This window comes from Hyperolius riggenbachi, chromosome 5, assembly GCF_040937935.1.
Source record: "Hyperolius riggenbachi isolate aHypRig1 chromosome 5, aHypRig1.pri, whole genome shotgun sequence".
In the NCBI taxonomy this organism is placed as follows: Eukaryota; Metazoa; Chordata; class Amphibia; order Anura; family Hyperoliidae; genus Hyperolius; species Hyperolius riggenbachi.
This window is the reverse complement of record NC_090650.1, coordinates 31,630,586-31,654,029: the sequence shown is the minus strand read 5'-3', so window position 1 is coordinate 31,654,029 and position 23,444 is coordinate 31,630,586. Positions and strand designations below refer to the sequence as shown.

At 44.7% G+C, this 23,444-nt stretch overlaps 1 protein-coding gene across 4 annotated transcripts in view; it reads left to right on the top strand.

Annotated features, from left to right (window-relative positions):
• Positions 1–23,444, top strand: part of KCNH2 (potassium voltage-gated channel subfamily H member 2) — a 380,786-nt gene that overhangs the window by 349,336 nt on the left and 8,006 nt on the right. For 3 of the 4 annotated variants that reach the window (XM_068235401.1, XM_068235398.1, XM_068235400.1), the window contains 6 exons: positions 1,166–1,207; positions 4,718–5,120; positions 13,131–13,330; positions 14,765–15,017; positions 17,120–17,313; positions 19,125–19,224. In XM_068235401.1, the coding sequence (XP_068091502.1) occupies positions 1,166–1,207; positions 4,718–5,120; positions 13,131–13,330; positions 14,765–15,017; positions 17,120–17,313; positions 19,125–19,224 (1,192 nt within the window). The remainder of the gene's footprint in view (positions 1–1,165; positions 1,208–4,717; positions 5,121–13,130; positions 13,331–14,764; positions 15,018–17,119; positions 17,314–19,124; positions 19,225–23,444) is intronic. The other variant, XM_068235399.1, reaches the window with a different exon arrangement.

Genomic DNA, 23,444 nt, shown 5'->3' with positions numbered 1-23,444 from the left:
CCCCTTTTTAACAATTTTAACTAATTTTACTCTACTTGGCGCCTCTGTTGTTATACCACATAATTGTGTAGTCCACCTTCAGTGGAGGGGTGTATCCCCATTTCCTTCTATCTACAGAGAGCGACTTCTTAACCCTGAGCGGGGTCAGGTTACAATTCTCCCTGCCTGCTTATCTAGTGGTTGCCTTGGAGGCGACCCGTCCTTGTGAGTATAACCATTGTGTGTGTTTGCATCAGACATCACCTCATTAACATACTACACCATATTGGGCTCTCGGTTCTCCCCCTTTCTTTCAAGCTGTCTATAGTGTATCAAGAAAACTATTAGATGACTATTATTATGGTAGCTATGTTAGGAAGGTATGTCTAGAAGATTATTAGGAAGATGTGTCTAGAGGAATATTAGGGAAGATCTGGGCCGCGGTATACATGCCAGATTCTTAGCTGAGGCGGCACTGACTGGCCACCTCAGCCAATTACTATGTAGTGTGTATGAGGTTTATGTCCATAAGATATGTGTATGGGCAGAAGATTAATAGCTGTGTGTAGAGAGATGTTTTGGAGTTATATGTAGAAGAGTATTAGGAGGATGTGTATGTGTAGGAACATTAGGGGGGGGGGTGTGTGGAGAACCTTCAGGAGGCTTTGTGTGGAGGGACATTAGGGGAGTGTGTTTGAAGGAACATTAGGTGAGTGAGTGTAGAGTGAGTGTAGGAGGATGTGTGTAGAGAGATGTTTTGGGGTTATATGTAGAAGATTATTAGGCGGATGTGTCTAAAGGAGCATTTGGAAGGGAAGGGGGGGGGGGGGGTGTTAGGGAACATTAGGAGGATGCATGTGTGGAGGAACATGGGGGGGTGGGGGGTGGAGGAACTTCAGGAGGATGTGTGTGGAGGAACTTCAGGAGGGTGTGTGTGGTGGGACATTAGGAGGGTGTGTGTGGTGGGACATTAGGAGGGTGTGTGTGGAGGGACATTAGGAGGGTGTGTGTGGAGGGACATTAGGAGGGTGTGTGTGGAGGGACATTAGGAGGGTGTGTGTGGAGGGACATTAGGAGGGTGTGTGTGGAGGGACATTAGGAGGGTATGTCTGTAGGAACAATAGAGGGGTCTGTCTGGAAGACAACGATTGGTCAGAGATTCAATGCACAATGTTTTTCTTTCAAGTTAAGGAAGAGGATCGAGGAAAGTCCAAAGAACAGAAAAGAGGTAAAGTACCTTCTGTAGGCTGCTGTCATCTCTGGATACAATGTGTGGGCTGCTGTGTGTAATTACAGGAATGAGAAAATCCTGCATATTATTATTACCCTGTACAGGAACTCAAATGTCTATACACATTGTTTCAAGAGCCACCGCAAAGGAGTCACGGGACAAAGCATGTTGGGAGCTGTAGTTCTAACCTGGCTCAGGAGCCACAGGTTACCACCGTTCAGTAGTGGCTCTGCTGGTGGTGTCTGTGAGAACTGCAATAATGTTCATTATGGAAGCTGCCATTTATGATGCACATAAAACAGTGGATTGTGCGCCATGGTGGTCATCTAAAAACCAAAACATCTAAACCAGGCTTTCTCAACCAGGGTTCCTTGAGCACTCTGCAGGGGTTCCTTGGCATTTTCCCCCATCGTGGAGGAAGTATAATAGAGCACATTATAATAGTGGGTACGGTAAAAAGAAGCACTAAATTGGGGTCAGAATAATAATGAGCACAGTATAATGAGTGGCAGTGTAATAGTAGTAAGGGAAATTCATAGCCTCCCCTACTTTTAAAGACCATGCCTCCGGAAAAATAAATGCAGGGGTTCCTCGAGATTAAAAAATTGTTTGCAGGGGTTCCTTGAGATCCAAAAGTTATGTGCAGGGTTCCTCCAGGGTAAAAAGGTTGAGAAAGGCTGATCTAAACCATCTGAATGCCAAAAGAAAGAGACCTCCAATCTGTTGGGCCTATGGGAATAGCTGACTCCATCGGCCCGAGTTCAGATTATCAGAGGGACGATGTGTATAAACTGAATTGTGTGTGTATTTCCTTCTTGAATTTTTCTATGTTTTGCAAGTGTTTTTTTTGCAGGTTCAGATCCCTTTAAAAATAAATAAACCACCCACCACCTGCAGATGTGCGCAAACTGCCACTTTCACACAATTATTGTTACTGTGTGTAGCTGCCCCATCAAGGTAAAATACCACATTTCCATGCTCTGCGTTTATTGCAATTTTTAACAAAAATTAAGATTCACTTGAAGTCCTTTAAAGGACACCTGACCTGAGGCAAAGCTACCTGAGGTACTGTATATACTCGACTATAAGTCTAGAAATTTAGGTCGAGTTCACTAAATAAAAGTATAAGGGTCTATACACGAGTCACGAGCACCACTGAGTAATGTGTGTACTAATAGTGACATTCCCAGTGTCAGCAATTTACCCAGTGGTAAGTGATCCTTTTTTGATAAAGGAAATGCCAAGAAAGCACAGGTCTGAAAGTCCTGGCCACAACGATTAACAAGCAATTGTCCGGGGAAAGAATACTGGGCTGTAGGAAGGGGAGTGAATAATTGCTGCACTTGGGGATCTGGAGGAGGTATTGGCTGCACTTTAGGGCCAGGAGGGGTTAATAAATGCAATACTGTATGCAGTGCAGTCATTAACCCCTCCTGGTCCCAAAGTGCAGCTATTAATTATTCCTGGTCCCCAAGTGCAGCCATTAACTTTGCTGGATAGACTTATACTTGAGTCAGTAAAAAATTCCACCTTAGAAGGGTCAAATATCGGAGTCGACTTATACTCGAGGTTGACTTGTATTCGAGCATAAATACAGAGGTATGTTCAGGCTGGACCCACATACCTGTGACTGTTGTCCGTTCCTCTCCTCATTCCCCTGGTCCCTGTAAACACTGCTTGAAAAGTTTGAATTTTGGTTAGAGTCAAGTTTTTCTGAGGCAGAAAGAGTCTTAGACGGCCATATCCATGCCAGTGTTTAGGATCGACTGGGAGATGGAGAAACATGTTTTACTTGATGAACCACTCCTTTCCTGATTCAGTCCCATCAATGAATGTGAGCTGTGCAAAAAATGCATAAGGACCTTGGCCTTTGTGGGCTGTAGTCTTAAAGGGGAGCTTTTGCGAAAAGGGAAAAAAAAAAAAATCAATACATGTGCAAAGTGAGAAGATACAAAATAGAAGAGAGATCAAGAAATGATTGATATTCGCCATGTAGTTTGTTCATATTGTTTTATCCATAATTAGTCTGCACATAATCATCTTTACTACTGGCAGACATGAAAAAAAACCAAACAGTACCAACTTCCATTATCTATAACCACACCCCCTAACAATGCTCTAGGCCAAAAGGTTGTTTTATTTATAGATATACATATGCCCAGAGGGAGATACTGGCCATACAGTTGTCCCTAATCTATTCGAGAAAAGGTAATGTTTTCCCATGGGAAAAGGGGTATTGGCTACTGATTGGGGTGAAGTTTAATCCTTAGTTACAGTTCCTCTTTAACCACTTGATGACCCACCCTTTACCCCCCCTTAAGGACCAGCGCTGTGTTTAGTGATCTGTGCTGGGTGGGCTCTGCAGCCCCCAGCACAGATCAGGTAGCAGGCAGAGAGATCAGATTGCCCCGCTTTTTTCCCCACTAGGGGGATGATGTGCTGGGGGGGTCCGACCTCTCCTGCCTGCGTGTGGCTGGCGGGGGGGGGGGGCACCTCAAAGCCCCCCTCCGCGGCGAAATTCCCCCCTCCCTCTCCTACCTGCTCCCCCCCGGAGATCAGGGCTGCACAGGACGCTATCCGTCCTGTGCAGCCAGTGACAGGCTGTCCCCTGTCACATGGCGGCGATCCCCGGCCGCTGATTGGCCGGGGATCGCCGATCTGCCTTACGGCGCTGCTGCGCAGCAGCGCCGTACAATGTAAACAAAGCAGATTATTTCCGCTTGTGTTTACATTTAGCCTGCGAGCCGCGATCGGCGGCCCGCAGGCTATTCACGGAGCCCCCCGCCGTGAATTGACAGGAAGCAGCCGCTCGCGCGAGCGGCTGCTTCCTGATTAATTAGCCTGCAGCTGGCGACGCAGTACTGCGTCGCTGGTCCTGCAGCTGCCACTTTGCCAACGCGCGTTATGAGTGCGCGGTCGGCAAGTGGTTAAGAGGAGAGACTGGGAGGGTGACAGGAGGAAATATCGCACTAAGCCCGCCTCTTCCTGTCTGACAATATGACTTTAGCCAAAAGTCACATTTTTCATGTGGTGATTACAGGGACCAGGGAGAATGAGGATAGGAATGGACAACCCACTGTGGAATGTGGATCCAGCGTGGACATTACTCACTGTTTGGCTTAGGTAGCTTTGCCCCAGGCCAGGTGTGTAAAATTGGATGACATTTTGTTCCTAAAGGGGGAGATAACTTCCTGAACACAGCTCACTTCCTGTCAGTAAATTCATGGCACACGGTGATCTTGGTTCAAAATGCTTGAGAACAGGCAATATTGGCTGATGAAAGTCATTTAGTGGTATTTCAGGGTTAATAGTGGCTCTGAAAGCAATAGAATGGCCTCGGGTTAGCGAATGGTGGTGGGTGGTTACCTGTATGGGGATTATGTGACTTTGTGACTTTTCGCTCTCGTTCTGTTATTTTGATTTGCTTTGATTTTGTTTGGTGTACCCCTGTTGTCTTGTTCTGTTGGCCATGTTCTGGTTTCTTAGTATCCTATTGTATTTTCCCAGACTACCACTCTGATTGGTTTGTTGAAGACGGCCCGCCTCCTGCGTTTGGTACGAGTGGCCCGTAAGTTGGACCGTTACTCTGAGTATGGAGCAGCTGTCCTCTTCCTTCTCATGTGCACTTTCGCCCTCATTGCTCATTGGCTGGCCTGCATCTGGTATGCCATTGGTCACATGGAACACTTGGACACTGAATATCGACCAATAGGCTGGCTGTATTCATTGGGCACGCAGATCAGGAAGCCGTACAATGACAGCCTCGTCAAATCTGGGCCGACCATCAATGATAAATACGTCACAGCTCTGTACTTCACCTTCAGCAGCTTGACCAGCGTGGGGTTCGGAAATGTCTCGCCCAACACCAACTCTGAGAAGATCTTCTCCATCTGCGTCATGCTGATTGGATGTGAGTAATATGAGACTGTTATATATACAGTGGGAGGTGGCAAGAGAGCAAACCACATGACCATATCGACAATATTACCGCAGTTACGTGCCTAAAGCCTCATCTAACACATGTTACAATTTTCCGTCAGATCAGATCTATTAGATAATTTCCAACCATATTGCGTTAGATTTTGCAATAGATTTTGGGTACTGATCAAAGCAAAATCTATTGCGAAATTGATTTGAAACAATTTGGACGTCTACACACAATGCAATTTCTTATTAGATCAATCTAAAGGTGGCCACACACAATACAATAAAATACAATAAAATAATCCGGTTTTACGGCAATTCAATAAATATGACCGAATCTGCTGAACAAAATCGAAAGCTTTTTTTTTTTTTTTTATTCGACTGAAAAATCCGATCGGATTTTACGTTTTGTTTTTCGATTTTTATCTATCCGGAATGCTGGAAATTTGTCTTTAATTTTTCTAAAGATTGTATGGTGTGTGTTAGATTGACAATTTATTAATATACACACCCTAACAATTTTCTCTGAGTTTCCAATCATTTTTATCATAATTGAGGAAAAATTTAACATACAGTGATGTGAAAAACTATTTGCCCCCTTCCTGATTTCTTATTCTTTTGCATGTTTGTTACACTTAAATGTTTCTGCTCATCAAAAACCGTTAACTATTAGTCAAAGATAACATAATTGAACACAAAATGCAGTTTTAAATGATGGTTTTTATTATTTAATGAGAAAAAAAACTCAAAACCTACATGGCCCTGTGTGAAAAAGAAATTGCCCCCTGAACCTAATAACTGGTTGGGCCACCCTTAGCAGCAATAACTGCAATCAGGCGTTTGCGATAACTTGCAACAAGTCTTTTACAGCGCTCTGGAGGAATTTTGGCCCACTCATCTTTGCAGAATTGTTGTAATTCAGCTTTATTTGAGGGTTTTCTAGCATGAACCGCCTTTTTAAGGTCATGCCACAACATCTCAATAGGATTCAGGTCAGGACTTTGACTAGGCCACTCCAAAGTCTTCATTTTGTTTTTCTTCAGCTATTCAGAGGTGGATTTGCTGGTGTGTTTTGGGTCATTGTCCTGCTGCAGCACCCAAGATCGCTTCAGCTTGAGTTGACGAACAGATGGCCGGACATTCTCCTTCAGGATTTTTTGGTAGACAGTAGAATTCATGGTTCCATCTATCACAGCAAGCCTTCCAGGTCCTGAAGCAGCAAAACAACCCCAGACCATCACACTACCACCACCATATTTTACTGTTGGTATGTTGTTCTTTTGCTGAAATGCTGTGTTACTTCTACGCCAGATGTAACGGGACACGCACCTTCCAAAAAGTTCAACTTTTGTCTCGTCGGTCCATAAGGTATTTTCCCAAAAGTCTTGGCAATCATTGAGATGTTTTTTTAGCAAAATTGAGACGAGCCTTAATGTTCTTTTTGCTTAAAAGTGGTTTGCGCCTTGGATATCTGCCATGCAGGCCGTTTTTGCCCAGTCTCTTTCTTATGGTGGAGTCGTGAACACTGACCTTCATTGAGGCAAGTGAGGCCTGCAGTTCTTTAGATGTTGTCCTGGGGTCTTTTGTGGCCTCTCGGTTGAGTTTTCTCTGCGCTCTTGGGGTAATTTTGGTCGGCCGGCCACTCCTGGGAAGGTTCATCACTGTTCCATGTTTTTGCCATTTGTGGATAATGGCTCTCACTGTGGTTCGCTGGAGTCCCAAAGCTTTAGAAATGGCTTTATAACCTTTACCAGACTGATAGATCTCAATTACAGTACTTTTGTTCTCATTTGTTCCTGAATTTCTTTGGATCTTGGCATGAGGTCTAGCTTTTGAGGTGCTTTTGGTCTACTTCTCTGTGTCAGATAGCTCCTATTTAAGTGATTTCTTGATTGAAACAGGTGTGGCAGTAATCAGGCCTGGGGGTGACTACAGAAATTGAACTCAGGTGTGATAAACCACAGTTAAGTTATTTTTTAACAAGGGGGGCAATCACTTTTTCACACAGGGCCATGCAGATTTGGAGGTTTTTTTTCTCACTAAATAATAAAAACCATCATTTAAAACTGCATTTTTTGTTCAATTATTTTATCTTTGACTAATAGTTAACATTTTTTGAAGAGCAGAAACATTTAAGTGTGACAAACATGCAAAAGAATAAGAAATCAGGAAGGGGGCAAATAGTTTTTCACATCACTGTAGGTGTGTGGTACATTGGTCATATTTTTGAAAAGTTACAATCAGAAAAATTGATTGCAATTCTTAAATTAAACAGATCTTTAAAAAAAAATTGTATGGTGTGTGGCCACTGGCCACCTTAAGGGCTGGTTCAGACGGACGTTTGGAGGCGTTGCGTTTGCTGGCGTCGCGTTCAGCAGCGTTCGTGTGCGTTTGGATGCGGTCGCGTTTTTTCTTCCCGTAGGGGAACATTACCCGTCGCGGTTAACCTCCCCTGGAAGCTACATGTAGCTTCCAGGGGCTCCTCGAACGCCAGGGAAAATCGGGACCCAAATGCCGCGTTTGTGTAAACGCGCTTGAAAGCTTGGTACAAATGCTCCCATTCACTTGAATGGGAGCGTTTAACACCAAGCCCTGAACGCTGGCAGTAAACGCTCTGCAAGCGTCCGTCTGAACCAGCCCTAACAGATCTGTCTATCTGATGGAAAATTGTATCGTGTAGATGAGGGTTAAGGTTAAGTAGAAGGACAGAGGAGATTGGCATACCTCCCAACTTTGTGAGATGAGAAAGAGGGACACTTAAGCCATGCCTGTGCCACACCCCCTAACCACGCCCCTGGCACACCCCTAGTGACCCATACCATTAAGATTTCATAATAAAAATATGTTGGTTTATAATTCGAACCACACTGATCCTTTCTATCCTGGTTCATTTTCCTTCATATTAACATTTTAAAATTAGTAATTTATCAATTTAAAGGATAAGAATAAAGTTTACAGTCAACCAAACACATTTTTTAGTAGAGAAATATATATTTACATAGAAACAGGGACAAAGTCCTGAAAGAGGGACAAATGAGGAGGAAAGAGGGACAGGGGGACAGGGCTCCCAAAGAGGGACTGTCCCTCCAAAAGAGGGACAGTTTGGAGCTATGGATTGGGGCACAGCAGAGGTAGAGGTAATATTGGAGTATACTAAAGGGACAGAAAGGACGGGAAAATAGTGAGGGTATTGGGTTACAATAGGGGAACTTGTGGGATTGGAATACAACAGAGGCACAGATTGGATTGGAGTACATTGACGGGGGTGAGGGTGGTAGGGGGTGGTGTGACTGAAACCTCGAATGCCTGGTACAAATGATGCAATTTCCCATCAGATCGATGGTTTAGTGATGGGAAGTTGCATCATGTGTACATGTCCAAACTGCTCCAGATCGATACAAAATCAATCCCATTATGAAACAGGAGTTGATATGCCTTGTTGAAAAGAATCCGTATGACCAAACAATTAGTGATGGGTCGTTCACGAACGAGCCGGCTCTAAGAGCCGGCTCTTTGCTGTGAACGACAAGAGCCGGCTCTCAGTTTTGAAAGAGCCGATGCCTCAGCCGCCCCACACAGCTCTGATTTGCTGTGTAATAAAGGGCTCTGAGGCATGCTGGGAGATGTAGTCCTCCTCTTGCAGCTTGTAGGAGTGTATAAGGGCAAGGCCAGAGCAGTAGCAGGAGGGATTGCCTAAATGAGAGAAGCAGTCTGGAGTTGTCATGGAGACAGGGGCAGGGCTTTTCCTCCGATTCTGAGTGGTGTCCAGTGATATTTAATGAAGAGCCGATTGAGAGCCGTAAGAGCCGGCTCTTTAATGGGAGCCGATTCAGAAGAGCCGATTCTCCGAGAAGAGCCAGAATTCCCATCACTACAAACAATCTGACGGGACTTGCATGTGTGTACCAGGCATAAGAGGACAAACTTTCAGATGAAGGTGTTCTGTAGCTATCTCTGTAAGGTAGTTATTGCACTGTGCTGCAGTGCCATCTAGAGGATTTATATAGAAACTGCAGCCACTGTGTTTTGCCATCAGTTAAAATTATGTTTTGAAATTATTATTATTTAGTATTTATATAGTGCCGACATCTTCCGCAGCACTGTACAGAATATATTGTCTTGTCACTAACGTCCCTCAGAGGGGCTCACAATGTAATCCCTACCATAGTCTTATGTCTAGCGTAGTATATGTATCGTAGTCTAGGGCCAATTAACCTATCTGTATGTTTTTGGGGGTGTGGGAGGAAACCGGAGTACCCAGGGGAAACTCACGCAGACACCATACAAACTCCTTGCAGATGTTGACCTGGCTGGGATTCGAACCGGGGACCCAGCGCTTGCAAGGCAAGAGCGCTAACCACTATGCCACTGTGCTGAGAACTACGGACTACCCAGGAAGCTCATAGTGAACCAGAACTCATTGGAGCCAGTGGCGTAGCAATAGGGGGTGCAGAGGTAGCAACCACATCGGGGCCCACCCTTAACCACAGTATAGGCTCTTTGTTGGTCCTGTGCTAATAATATTTACTTCTATAATTTATTTGAATAGTAGTGTTCATTAACACACAGTGTCTTATCCCCTTCTTGCACCTCTGACACTGTGGTTGTCCTTGATTGGTTTTGGTGTGTTGTATCTATTGTTATCTATAGAATGCTTTGGGGGCCTCAATGCTAAACTTGCACTGGGGCCCATGGCTTCTTAGCTACGCCACTGATTGGAGCAGAACTCATTCAGCAGTGATTCATTGTGAGAGACATCATATGCTCACTACAACCTGAATTATCGCAAATACCTTCTGTTTTAAAGGACAACTGTAGCGAGAGGTATATAGAGGCTGCCATATTTATTCCCTCTTAAGAAATACCAGTTGCCTGGCAGCCCTGCTGATCTATTTGGCTGCAGTAGTGTCTGAATAACACCAGAAACAAGCATGCAGCTAATCTTGTCAGATCTGACATTATTGTCGGAAACACCTGATCTGCTGCATGCTTGTTCAGGGTCTATGGCTAAAAGTATTAGAGACATAGGATCAGCAGGACAGCCAAGCAACTGGCATTGCACAAAAGGAAAAAAAATATGGCAGCCTCCCTACAGTTGTCCTTTAAAGGACACCCGAGGTGACATGTGACATGATGAGATAGACATGTGTATGTACAGTGCCTAGCACACAAATAACTATGCTGTGTTCCTTTTTTACTTTCTCTGCCTGAAAGAGTAAAAATCTGTTATGCAAGTTAGAGTTTCTGTCCGGGTCGGACTATAGTGTAACCCTCACTGATAAGGAATTACAGCCATAAAACATTTTTCTGGCCGAAAATGGCTTCTGGGAGCAGAAAAGAGATGAGAGGGCAATAGTTTTTAGATTTTAGCTTTGGCATACTTCAATGAATGTGTCATTGAGCAGAGACAATGAAACAGTAAAAACTTAAAAATTATATTTAAATATAAAATAAAACTGTGGAATAGCTAAAAAAAACTTTTAGGAGAAGGAGGATATATACAATTGTTTATCTCATACTTTTTTTTTCACCTCGGATGTCCTTTAAGAAGGGAAACTTATTTTTCATAGCATTTTAGTAAGAGGGCTTTTTGGTCCATTGTATCCCGTTACACACTCCAATGACTTCTGGGTCACCATAAGCTTGCTAAGTAGTCTGCAACCCTGGGTGTTTCAAGTCCTACCCCATAGAGCCCCATTAACCCATGCCATGCACTGATGATGACTAATGAGTCTGAAACAGTCTGTATGCATGTTGGATTATTGTGGCTCTGTAACAAGCTGACACATCATTGCATTCCAGCGGTTCTGGAGGTGTGGCTAGCTCACAGGGACAACAAGAGATGATTTGCATATTCAGCAGTGATGCATTGTGGGACACCTCAGAGCTCACTCCAACCTGAATAATGGCAGATACCTTCTGTTTTGAGAAGGCAAACTTCTGTTTTCCTGAAACAAGAAATGTCAGTTCTGCCCTTTAGAGTTCAGTCTGATCTTCCATCTTATTTCCTGTCACTTTCCCACGGTCCTGTTGGCTACTGTGTAGTGACACAGATTTTTATTATTTAAGATACTTTACTATGGGCTTGATTCACTAAGACAAATAGCATGCCTTATCAGAGTTAGCATACCTTATCAGAGTTAACACGCCTTATCAGAGTAGCATAGCGAACACTATGAACTTATGCCTGCTAATTGGCAATGACGAGAGCTTCACTCGTCTTGCCCTGAGCCCCTGCGGGTCCAATCACTTTAAAGGACAATATCCCCGCACTTTGGTCCAATAGGCTGCCTGTCACTTGACAGGCAGCCTATTGGACCAATCAAAGTGCGAGGATAATGTCCTTTAAAGTGATTGGACCCGCAGGGGCTCAGGGCAAGACGAGTGGCTGGATAGTGTACTGGTTAAGGGCTCTGCCTTTGACATGGGAGACCAGGGTTCAAATCCTGGCTAGGTCAAGTACCTATTCAGTAAGGAGTTCAAGGCAAGACTCCCTAACATTGCAGGGTGGCCTCTTGAGCGCGTCCCAGTGGCTGCAGCTCTCGAGCGCTTTGAGTCCGACAGGAGAAAAGCGCTATACAAATGTTCGTATTATATTATATATTATTAATTATTATTATTATTATTATATTATATATTATTATTATTATTATTATATATTATTATTATTATTATTAATATTATTATTATATTATTATTATATTATTATAGTGTTCGCTATGCTAGTCTGATAAGGCGTGTTAACTTTTATAAGATGTGTTAACTCTGATAAGGCGTGTTAACATCCATAAGATGTGCTAACTCTGATAAGGTGTGTTAACTCTGATAAGGCGTGCTATTTGTCTTAGTGAATCAAGCCCTATGTATGCAGTAGTCTAGTTGGTATAGCAGTGTTTTTCTGCTTTATTAAAGGAATACTATCGATTCACATATTTTTTTCAATTGACACAGGACTTGGAAACGGGAAGTGCTGCTAAGTACTGGTGTATATGTTTTAGAAGTAAATTCTTTGTTTACTGTTGGCAAAATACTTTCAATCTTTACTGACACCAAAACTGACGGCTGACTGAGCCATGAGGAGAGGGGAAATTCCCCTCACACTTGATCAGTTAACTCTATGGGCTCGATTCACAAAGCGGTGATAACCCAGTTAAAGACTTTAGGCGTGATAACCATTTTTATCATGCCTAAACTCAGTTTAGGCATGATAAGTTTAGGCATGATAAGTTTAGATAAGTTTAGATCACGTGCAAAGTCCCGCACGCAAAGCAGCGCCATTAAACTCTATGCAAAGTGCACCAGACTTTGCTAGCGCAAAACTTTTGATCAGCTGTGCACTGTGGTGCTAACCCAGTTGGTGCTTAAACTTATCACGCCTAAAAACTTATCACACCTAAACTTATCATGCCTAAACTTATCACACCTAAACTTATCATGCCTAAACAGAGTTTAGGCGTGATAAAGGGCTTTTCACTAGCGTGCTAACTGTTAGCACCGCTTTGTGTATCAGGCCCCATGTGTAACTCTGTGTGTGACAGAGAAGAGAGCTCCCAACAGCTGCAGCTCCTGTGTCCTGTGTTTCTGACTGAAGTATCTGAAGAGAGCAGAGGAAATGTAACTAATTGTCACAGCTTTTTCATATTGTTTTTGCTTTCAGAGTTTGATATGTTTGATATTTGCTTTCTGTAGTCTGATAGACAACTCTGGCTGTGCATTGAGGCAGACACCCCTTCTGCAATTGATTTGTCCCAATGTAGCTACCCTCAATAAATTACAGCTTTTGCCTCTGATATTTAACATGAAAAGTAGGAAAATGTTTACACAGCTACTTAGACATTATTTGCACACTGTCATTTTAGAACACTTGGGTATCGATAGTATTCCTTTAAGTATTGTGGGTAGCATTTTTATTGTATTCCATGACACACGGGAGTGGGTGGGAGAGTAATGACTTGTATGTATAGATTATTCCTGATTGGCTTCTATCCCTCCGCAGCGCTGATGTACGCCAGTATCTTTGGGAATGTGTCCGCCATCATACAGCGTCTGTATTCGGGCACTGCCAGGTATCACACACAGATGCTGCGGGTTCGAGAATTCATCCGTTTCCACCAAATACCCAACCCCCTACGCCAACGGTTAGAGGAGTACTTTCAGCACGCCTGGTCATACACCAACGGCATCGATATGAATGCGGTGAGTTGTGCCGTTACCACTAATCTGTCTTCATCACTTGGTGTCTTCCATCTCCCGTCTTCACCGTTTTTCTTTATGTGCTGAAAGGACCACTATTGTGAAAAATTGTAAAATGTGTACACACACTTATAAAAAGTATTTTTCTTTCAGATTTAAATGCACTATAAATGACTTCAAATGCTGCTGTCACTTACAGTAGGAATTAAAAATCTGACAGATGTGACGGGTTTTGGACTAGTCCATCTCCTCATGGGGGATTGTCAGGGTTATGTTTATTTTCAAAAGCACTTATTGAATAGTAGTTGCTCAGTCCAACTGTCAAGATAGTGTGCAAATGAATAAGGAGGCTGGACAGCATCTTTTGTATAGATCCTTTCCAGGGCTTTTTTTTTGTAAAGAATAAAGTACCATATATACTCGCATATAAGTCGACCCGTGTATAAGCCAAGGTACCCACTTTTCCCCCCAGAAACCAGGATAAAGTGATTGACTCGCGTATAAGCCCTCTCCCCAGTAGCCAGATGTGCCCCCAGTACAAGTCAGCCTCCCTCCCCATAGCAAGATGTGCCTCAAGGATTATACAGCTGTGTCTCAAGGCCCCACTAGATGGCATCATAGATATGAGGCATAGTAATACTGAGAATCTCCCATGAGGAAATGGACTAGTCCAAAAACCCGTCAGATTTTAATACCTACTGTAAGCAACAGTAGGAGAAAAGTAATTTATGGTGCATTTTATTCTGGGAGAAATGTACTTTTTATAAGTATGTATACACATGTATTTTACATTTTTTGTGATAGTGGTCCTTTAAGGCAGGGAACACACTTGTCTTTCAGTTTTCTGCGCGCGTTTTCCTGCATACTTTTTCTGCACACCAAGTGTGTTTCTATGCAGGAAAACGCGCGCGTTTTTTTCACAGCAGCTGATGTAGTTTATAGATAAACCAATAAAATGTGCAGAATCCGGATGCAGAATGTCAGTTTTTTTTCTGCGCGCGAACAACATATCAAGTGTGTACTAGCCCATTGATTAACATGAGTTCTCAGTTTTTCTGTGCAGAAAACGCGCACGAAAACAGACAAGTGTGTTCCCTGCCTGAATGTATTTGGTACTTTCTTCTCTGCGTTACTGGCTCCTCCTCTGTCACGCCCCCTCTCTCCTCTACTCTATCTACCCTTCTTCTTCCTTTCCCTTTGCACTCTTCTCTCTCCCTCCCCTCTCGTCCTCTTACATTCTTCTCACTTCTTCCTCTTCTCTCCAATCCTGTTCTCTCCTCTCTTTACATGTCCTACTCTCCTCCCTCCTCTTTCTCGTCTCCCCCTTCCTCTCCACATCCCTATCCCCTTCTTTCTCTCCGTATTCCTATCTCCCCTCTCTCCCTCCTCCTTTCTTCTCTTTCAGTCACCTGACATCTTCATCTTTTTTTAAATCAGGTTTTGAAAGGTTTCCCAGAATGCCTTCAGGCTGATATCTGCCTTCACCTGAACCGAAGTCTTCTTCAGAACTGCAAACCCTTTAAGGGGGCCACCAAAGGATGCCTGCGAGCGCTGGCCATGAAATTCAAGACCACTCACGCTCCTCCAGGAGACACTCTGGTGCACGCTGGGGATGTACTGACAGCTCTCTACTTCCTGTCCCGTGGATCCATTGAAATCCTACGTGGTGATGTGGTGGTCGCCATATTGGGTATGTATATTTTGTAATTGTGAACCTGAGGTTAAAATAAACCGATGAGATAAACAATTACATCTGCCCTCCTACTCCTAAAAATGACCTTTTTAGAAATCCCATCCTTTTATTTTATAATAGCTGATTACCCAGTGTTTCCAGGGTATGTATTTGGATGTTGTTCCCGCCTACTTTTTCTAACCTTAACACACAGTTACTATTTGACGACGTTTATGAGATTTGGAGTCCTTGGCATACATAATTTACATTTTCCAGTTGACATGAAACAAATCTGGCGGTTTGTGGCTCCACCCCCGTTTCTGAATTTGAACCTCAGTCACCCAGTGGCTGACTGTACCAGGTTTGAGGTCTCTGCCATTCAGGGCCCATTCACTCACGCGTTTGCAAAACGCCGGCGATTTTTGCCGGCGTTTTGCTGGAGTGATTTTTCTGTGATTTCACGTGAAACAATCACTGAACACTGCGGTGGTTGTTTCTGTGATTGCGTTTAGTGCTTCTATAGCACTGAAATATGATCGCCTGTGGTGCAGACGACACGTTTGTGTTTCACGTTTTGGGGCAATTTGCGGCGATTAGCGCAAATGGCCCAAGTAAGAATGGGCCCATAGGTAAAAAGAAATAAACCAGATACTCACCTAAGGATAGGGAAGGCTCTGGGCCCTATTGAGCCCTTCCGCTACTCTCATGGTCCCCCAGTTCCAGCAATGGCTCTCTCGGTAGCAGTATTCAACCAAATTGGTCATATACTGCTTTCCACCGCCGAAGGAGGCTTTTGGAAGTCTTTGGGAGCCCGAGTGCTCCCGCAGACAGGTGGCTCCGTATTGCGCCTGCGTGAGCACGCTCTCTCTCACGCTCACGCAAGGCGCTGTACAGACCCACCTGTCTTTGGAAGCACTCATCTCCCGAAGACCTCCGAAGCCTCCAGCGGCAGAGGATTTAAATGGGGGAGCCTGCGCTTAACGGAAGGGACCGGGAGAGGAGTCGGAAGGCTGTAGAAGGCCCAGAGCCTTCCCTCTCCTTAGGTAAGTATCTGGTTTATTTTTATTTTTTTTTAAAGTATACCGAAAGGAGTCGAAAGGCTCTGGTAAAAATGGTAGATGAAGTGGGTAGGGGTAAAAAGTACATACTGGCCGCTCCTCTTGGTCCCCTCCGTCTGCCGCCGTTCTTGTGGTGTATATGCTGGTGTGCCAGCTACTTTGCTGACCTTTGCCTCGGAGATACTGCGGCGCGCATGCGCAGTATGTCCTTCCCTCTTCGCTTCTGGCCGGCGCATAGTTACAGGTGCAGAAGCACGCTGACACCTCCGTCTCCGCGTCACATGCTAAGTGGAGTCGCGCTGGATGGTTGCACTTGGAGTGAGTTCGGAGGGGGGCATGATTTTTCACGGGGGATTTAGTTTCAATATCGGGCACTCTTTTTTCAGTAGCAATGGCTAAACAATGTAAAACTAAACATGCCCAATAGTATTTACATGGTTAAGCTTTTGCTACTGAAAAAAAGAGTGCCCAATATTGAAAATATATCTATAGATAGATTGATAAACCCAGGACTGCTGGATTTCTTTGTTTTGTATAAGCACTAACTGCAGATACTGAACTTAACCACTTAAGTACCAGCTGTCTCTGCCCCCAATAACAAAGGAATCCCGACGAATCGCCGCTCGCCGAGACCATCCTGACACCCACTCTGCAGTCTCTGTGACGGCAGAGTCATGTGAGCCGGTCAGGAGCCGCTTTCATTGGCTTCTGACCGTGTCTATCAATGTAAGCCAATGGGAGCAGCTTATATTGATAGACACGGCCAGGAGCCTATGAAATCGGCTCCTGACCGACTCACATGGCTGTGAGCTGCGGCGAGAAGCGTCGGTTTGAGCGGCGCGATCGGTGGGGAGCGACGGAGCAGGTGAATGCGCGCTGTGGACGCCCTGCCAACCAGGAGCCCACCAAAACAGGGCGTAGATTTCAATCACCCTCGTACTAAAGTAGTTCATGTACTAGTCTTTTAGCAATTCTGCGAGTGAAAGCAGCTGGTCACTATGGAAGATTTTCCATTGTTATAAATTGTAATGCTCACTAACCTCTCTCTCTTGTTAAATGCAGGTAAGAATGACATATTCGGAGAGCCCCTCAACCTGTATGCCCGGCCTGGGAAATCCAACGCAGACGTGCGCGCTCTCACTTACTGCGACTTGCACAAAATCCACCGGGAAGATTTGTTGGAGGTCCTGGACATGTACCCCGAATTCTCTGACTATTTCTGGTCCAACCTCGAGATCACATTCAACCTTCGAGACGTGAGATTGCCACTTATTACCATATTGTCACCCTAATGTGCTGCCATTGCAGTGTGCACCACTTATTACCATCCCATCCTGTTGCTTCCTGTCACATCCTGTCTTTTCTGACTTCCATGGGAAGGACAGAAAGTGAGTGACATTCCCCAGCAGAGACACAGAAAGCAATGTCAACCTGAAAGAGGTTCTAAACTTAGCTCACTCTAGAAAAAAACTACTTTTTTTATTGCTGTCTTTGTCTCTGTTGATGAGGTTTTCTGTCACATCTTTTGTTTTGTAACATCCCTTTAGAGGAACAGGAAATAAGTGAAATTGTAACCAAGAGACACCAATGAATGTGATGTTTGCCTTGAAAGTTTAGGATTTTACTTTTATATTGTTGGTATCATTAGTAAGGGGTTTATGAATGACTTTCTTGCTGTGAGTTAAGTTCAGGGGATTGGTGAACATTGGAAGGGAAGCTTAATTTGGGGTCGCATTAAGGTTTAGTGAGTTAAAGAGGAACTCAAGTGAAAAATAATGTAAAAAAAAAGTGCTTAATTTTTACAATAATTATGTACAAATGATTTAGTCAGTGTTTGCCCATTGTAAAACCTTTCCTCTCCCAGATTTACATTCTGACATTTATCACATGGTGACATTTTTACTGCTGGCAGGTGATGTCAGTGGAAGGAGATGCAGCTTGCTTTTTTTGGCAAAACAGCTGTTATTTCCCATAATGCAACAAGGCTCCCACAGTGTGATGTTGAAACCATGGTCCTGACATCACACTGTGGGAGGGATTTTACCACAATATCAGCCATACAGAGCCCCCTGTTGATCCGTCTGTGAGAAGGAAAAGATTTCTCATGGGAAAGTAGGTATCAGCTACTGATTAGGATAAAGTTCAATTCAAGTGGGGGCAATGGGTTGGGTTCAGGTGTGGAGTTAGTGGGTTAGGCTGAAGTGTTTAATGTGTGGGGTTAATGGGTAAGACTTAGTGTGGGGCTCGTGGGTTAGGCTGAGGTGTGGTGAGTGGATTAAAGCGGAATATAACCCTGCATTTCAACTTTGCTCTAAAACATTATTTACAGTATATTATATGCAACCAGCATTTTTTTTTTTTTTTACTAGACCAGCATTGGAAGGGTTACGCAGGGCTTTAAAGTTCCTGGAGATAGATACTGAAATAGTTCCTGAAATAGATACATTTTGTTTACATAAATGTATCTAAGAGTTGAATGTGACTCACTCTCTCTGACTGAGAAGGAGCTTGGAGGACAGCCAAAGAGTGTGTAACTGTTTATCAATAGATACATATAACTAAATAGAATGTAACAATCTGAACTTCTGCATATCTCTCCACGGAACTTTAAACCTCTGTGTTTAACCCTTCCAATGCTGGTCTAGTAAAAAAAAAATGCTTTTTGCATATAATATGCTGTAAATAATATTTTAGAGCAAAGTTGAAATGCAGGGTTATATTCCGCTTTAAGCAAAATGCAAATTAGTAGGGTAGGTTTAGATGAGAGATAAATTGGTTAGGCTGAGGTGTGACGTGAGGGTAAGTTTGGGGATCATTGGGCTAGGCTAAGGTGTGGGGCTAGGGTTTTATGCTTAGATGCAGAGTTAGTGGTTTAGGCTTAGATGTGGGATTGGTTTGTTAAACTGACGTGTGGGGTTATTGGGTTAGATGGGTTGTGAAGCTTATATTTAAGGGACTAAAAAAGGCAGCCACGTGGGAGTGACGTGAAAACACGGATGTAGATGTCTGTCAGCTGTTCTGGTTGATGAGAAAACCCCAAATCCTAACCATATGTTCTCCTCTCCAGACAAACATGATTCCAGGATCACCAGGCAGTTGTGATTCCGACCGGGGATTCAACAAGCTGAGGCGGCGCAAACTGTCCTTCCGCAGGCGGACAGAGAAAGGTGAGGAGGGGGACTCGGCAAGGGGTAAATACTGATAAGATTGACATACACACATACTGTACATGCTATTGTTATACACAGATGGTTCTGTCCAATTCTAACCAATACGGCTAAACACTATTTCTGCCAGTAGGACCAGGTGGATATCTGTCAGCTTCAAATGTCAGAGTCGTGCAACACAGTGGCCCATGTGCAATTTACTTTTTCTCCTGAGTTTTCTCCTGGGTGATATTTTCAAACTTATCAATAAAATGCCCTTTAAACCACCAACAAGCAAGAAAACACTTTGATAATACTTTTTGGTACTTTTTCAGTTGTAAAATGCTGAAAGGTTGTTTTAAATAGGGGATGAAAAGGTATCTCCTGAGAGAAAACACAGGAGAAGAAGTGAATTGCATATGGGCCAGGGAGTGATTTTCTAAGAGGAAAGAGAAACTCTGTTCACTGCAAGGCATCGAGTTGGTGTTTCTTTTGAAATGCTCTGCATGATTGGATATGTGAAGTGAACACGCAGCTTCATTGCTAATCCCAGGGCTGGGCCTTCTTCCATTACCAAGAAGTATGAGATTATGGAGACAGCTGGGACTCCAGGCGATGGTGTGAGTGTGGGTGTTCCTTCCCTCCATTACCAGGAAGTATGAGATTATGGAAATAGCTGGAGCACCAGGCGATGGTGTGAGTGTGGGTGTTCCTTCCCTCCATTACCAGGAAGTATGAGATTATGGAAACCGCTGGAGCACCAGGGGATGGTGTGAGTGTGGGTGTTCCTTACCTCTATTACCAGGAAGTATGAGATTACGGAGACAGCTGGGACTCCAGGCGATGGTGTGAGTGTGGGTGTTCCTTCCCTCTATTACCAGGAAGTATGAGATTATGGAAACAGCTGGGGCACCAGGGGATGGTGTGGGTGTGGGTGTTCCTTACCTCTATTACCAGGAAGTATGAGATTATGGAAACAGCTGGAGCACCAGGGGATGGTGTGAGTGTGGGTGTTCCTTCCCTCCATTACCAGGAAGTATGAGATTACGGAGACAGCTGGAGCACCAGGGGATGGCGTGAGTGTGGGTGTTCCTTACCTCTATTACCAGGAAGTATGAGTTTATGGAAACAGCTGCGGCACCAGGGGATGGTGTGAGTGTGGGTGTTCCTTACCTCTATTACCAGGAAGTATGAGATTATGGAAACAGCTGGGGCACCAGGGGATGGTGTGATGTGGGTGTTCCTTACCTCTATTACCAGGAAGTATGAGATTATGGAAACCGCTGGAGCACCAGGGGATGGTGTAAGTGTGGGTGTTCCTTACCTCTATTACCAGGAAGTATGAGATTATGGAAACAGCTGGAGCACCAGGGGATGGTGTGAGTGTGGGTGTTCCTTACCTCTATTACCAGGAAGTATGAGATTATGGAAACAGCTGGAGCACCAGGGGATGGTGTGAGTGTGGGTGTTCCTTACCTCTATTACAAGGAAGTATGAGATTACGGAGACAGCTGGAGCCCCAGGGGATGATGTGAGTGTGGGTGTTCCTTACCTCTATTACCAGGAAGTATGAGATTATGGAAACAGCTGGGGCACCAGGGGATGGTGTGAGTGTGGGTGTTCCTTACCTCTATTACAAGGAAGTATGAGATTATGAAGACAGCTGGGACACCAGGGGATGGTGTGAGTGTGGGTGTTCCTTACCTCTATTACAAGGAAGTATGAGATTATGGAGACAGCTGGGACTCCAGGCGATGGAGTGAGTGTGGGTGTTCCTTCCCTCTATTACCAGGAAGTATGAGATTATGGAAACAGCTGGGGCACCAGGGAATGGTGTGAGTGTGGGTGTTCCTTCCCTCTATTACCAGGAAGTATGAGATTATGGAAACAGCTGGAGCACCAGGGGATGGCGTGAGTGTGGGTGTTCCTTACCTCTATTACCAGGAAGTATGAGATTATGGAAACAGCTGGAGCACCAGGGGATGGTGTGAGTGTGGGTGTTCCTTACCTCTATTACAAGGAAGTATGAGATTACGGAGACAGCTGGAGCCCCAGGGGATGATGTGAGTGTGGGTGTTCCTTACCTCTATTACCAGGAAGTATGAGATTATGGAAACAGCTGGGGCACCAGGGGATGGTGTGAGTGTGGGTGTTCCTTACCTCTATTACAAGGAAGTATGAGATTATGAAGACAGCTGGGACACCAGGGGATGGTGTGAGTGTGGGTGTTCCTTACCTCTATTACCAGGAAGTATGAGATTATGGAAACAGCTCGGGCACCAGGGGATGGTGTGAATGTGGGTGTTCCTTACCTCTATTACCAGGAAGTATGAGATTATGGAAACAGCTGGGGCACCAGGAGATGGTGTGAGTGTGGGTGTTCCTTACCTCTATTACAAGGAAGTATGAGATTATGGAGACAGCTGGGACTCCAGGCGATGGAGTGAGTGTGGGTGTTCCTTCCCTCTATTACCAGGAAGTATGAGATTATGGAAACAGCTGGGGCACCAGGGAATGGTGTGAGTGTGGGTGTTCCTTACCTGTATTACAAGGAAGTATGAGATTATGGAAACAGCTGGGACTCCAGGCGATGGTGTGAGTGTGGGTGTTCCTTCCCTCTATTACCAGGAAGTATGAGATTATGGAAACAGCTGGAGCACCAGGCGATGGTGTGAGCGTGGGTGTTCCTTACCTCTATTACCAGGAAGTATGAGATTACGGAGACAGCTGGGACTCCAGGCGATGGTGTGAGTGGGGGTGTTTATTCCCTCTATTACCAGGAAGTATGAGATTATGGAGACAGCTGGAGCACCAGGAGATTGTGTGGGTGTTCCTTCCCTCTATTACAAGGAAGTATGAGATTATGGAGACAGCTGGAGCACCAGGGGATTGTGTGAGTGGGGGTGTTCCTTACCTCTACTACCAGGAAGTATGGGATTATGGAGACAGCTGGAGCACCAGGCGATGGTGTGAGTGGGAGTGTCTATACCCTCTACTACCAGGAAGTATTAGATTATGGAAACATTGGGACTCCGGGCGATGGAGTGAGTGTGGGTGTTCCTTCCCTCTATTACCAGGAAGTATGAGATTATGGAAACAGCTGGGGCACCAGGGAATGGTGTGAGTGTGGGTGTTCCTTCCCTCTATTACCAGGAAGTATGAGATTATGGAAACAGCTGGAGCACCAGGGGATGGCGTGAGTGTGGGTGTTCCTTACCTCTATTACCAGGAAGTATGAGATTATGGAAACAGCTGGAGCACCAGGGGATGGTGTGAGTGTGGGTGTTCCTTACCTCTATTACAAGGAAGTATGAGATTACGGAGACAGCTGGAGCCCCAGGGGATGATGTGAGTGTGGGTGTTCCTTACCTCTATTACCAGGAAGTATGAGATTATGGAAACAGCTGGGGCACCAGGGGATGGTGTGAGTGTGGGTGTTCCTTACCTCTATTACAAGGAAGTATGAGATTATGAAGACAGCTGGGACACCAGGGGATGGTGTGAGTGTGGGTGTTCCTTACCTCTATTACCAGGAAGTATGAGATTATGGAAACAGCTCGGGCACCAGGGGATGGTGTGAATGTGGGTGTTCCTTACCTCTATTACCAGGAAGTATGAGATTATGGAAACAGCTGGGGCACCAGGAGATGGTGTGAGTGTGGGTGTTCCTTACCTCTATTACAAGGAAGTATGAGATTATGGAGACAGCTGGGACTCCAGGCGATGGAGTGAGTGTGGGTGTTCCTTCCCTCTATTACCAGGAAGTATGAGATTATGGAAACAGCTGGGGCACCAGGGAATGGTGTGAGTGTGGGTGTTCCTTACCTGTATTACAAGGAAGTATGAGATTATGGAAACAGCTGGGACTCCAGGCGATGGTGTGAGTGTGGGTGTTCCTTCCCTCTATTACCAGGAAGTATGAGATTATGGAAACAGCTGGAGCACCAGGCGATGGTGTGAGCGTGGGTGTTCCTTACCTCTATTACCAGGAAGTATGAGATTACGGAGACAGCTGGGACTCCAGGCGATGGTGTGAGTGGGGGTGTTTATTCCCTCTATTACCAGGAAGTATGAGATTATGGAGACAGCTGGAGCACCAGGAGATTGTGTGGGTGTTCCTTCCCTCTATTACAAGGAAGTATGAGATTATGGAGACAGCTGGAGCACCAGGGGATTGTGTGAGTGGGGGTGTTCCTTACCTCTACTACCAGGAAGTATGGGATTATGGAGACAGCTGGAGC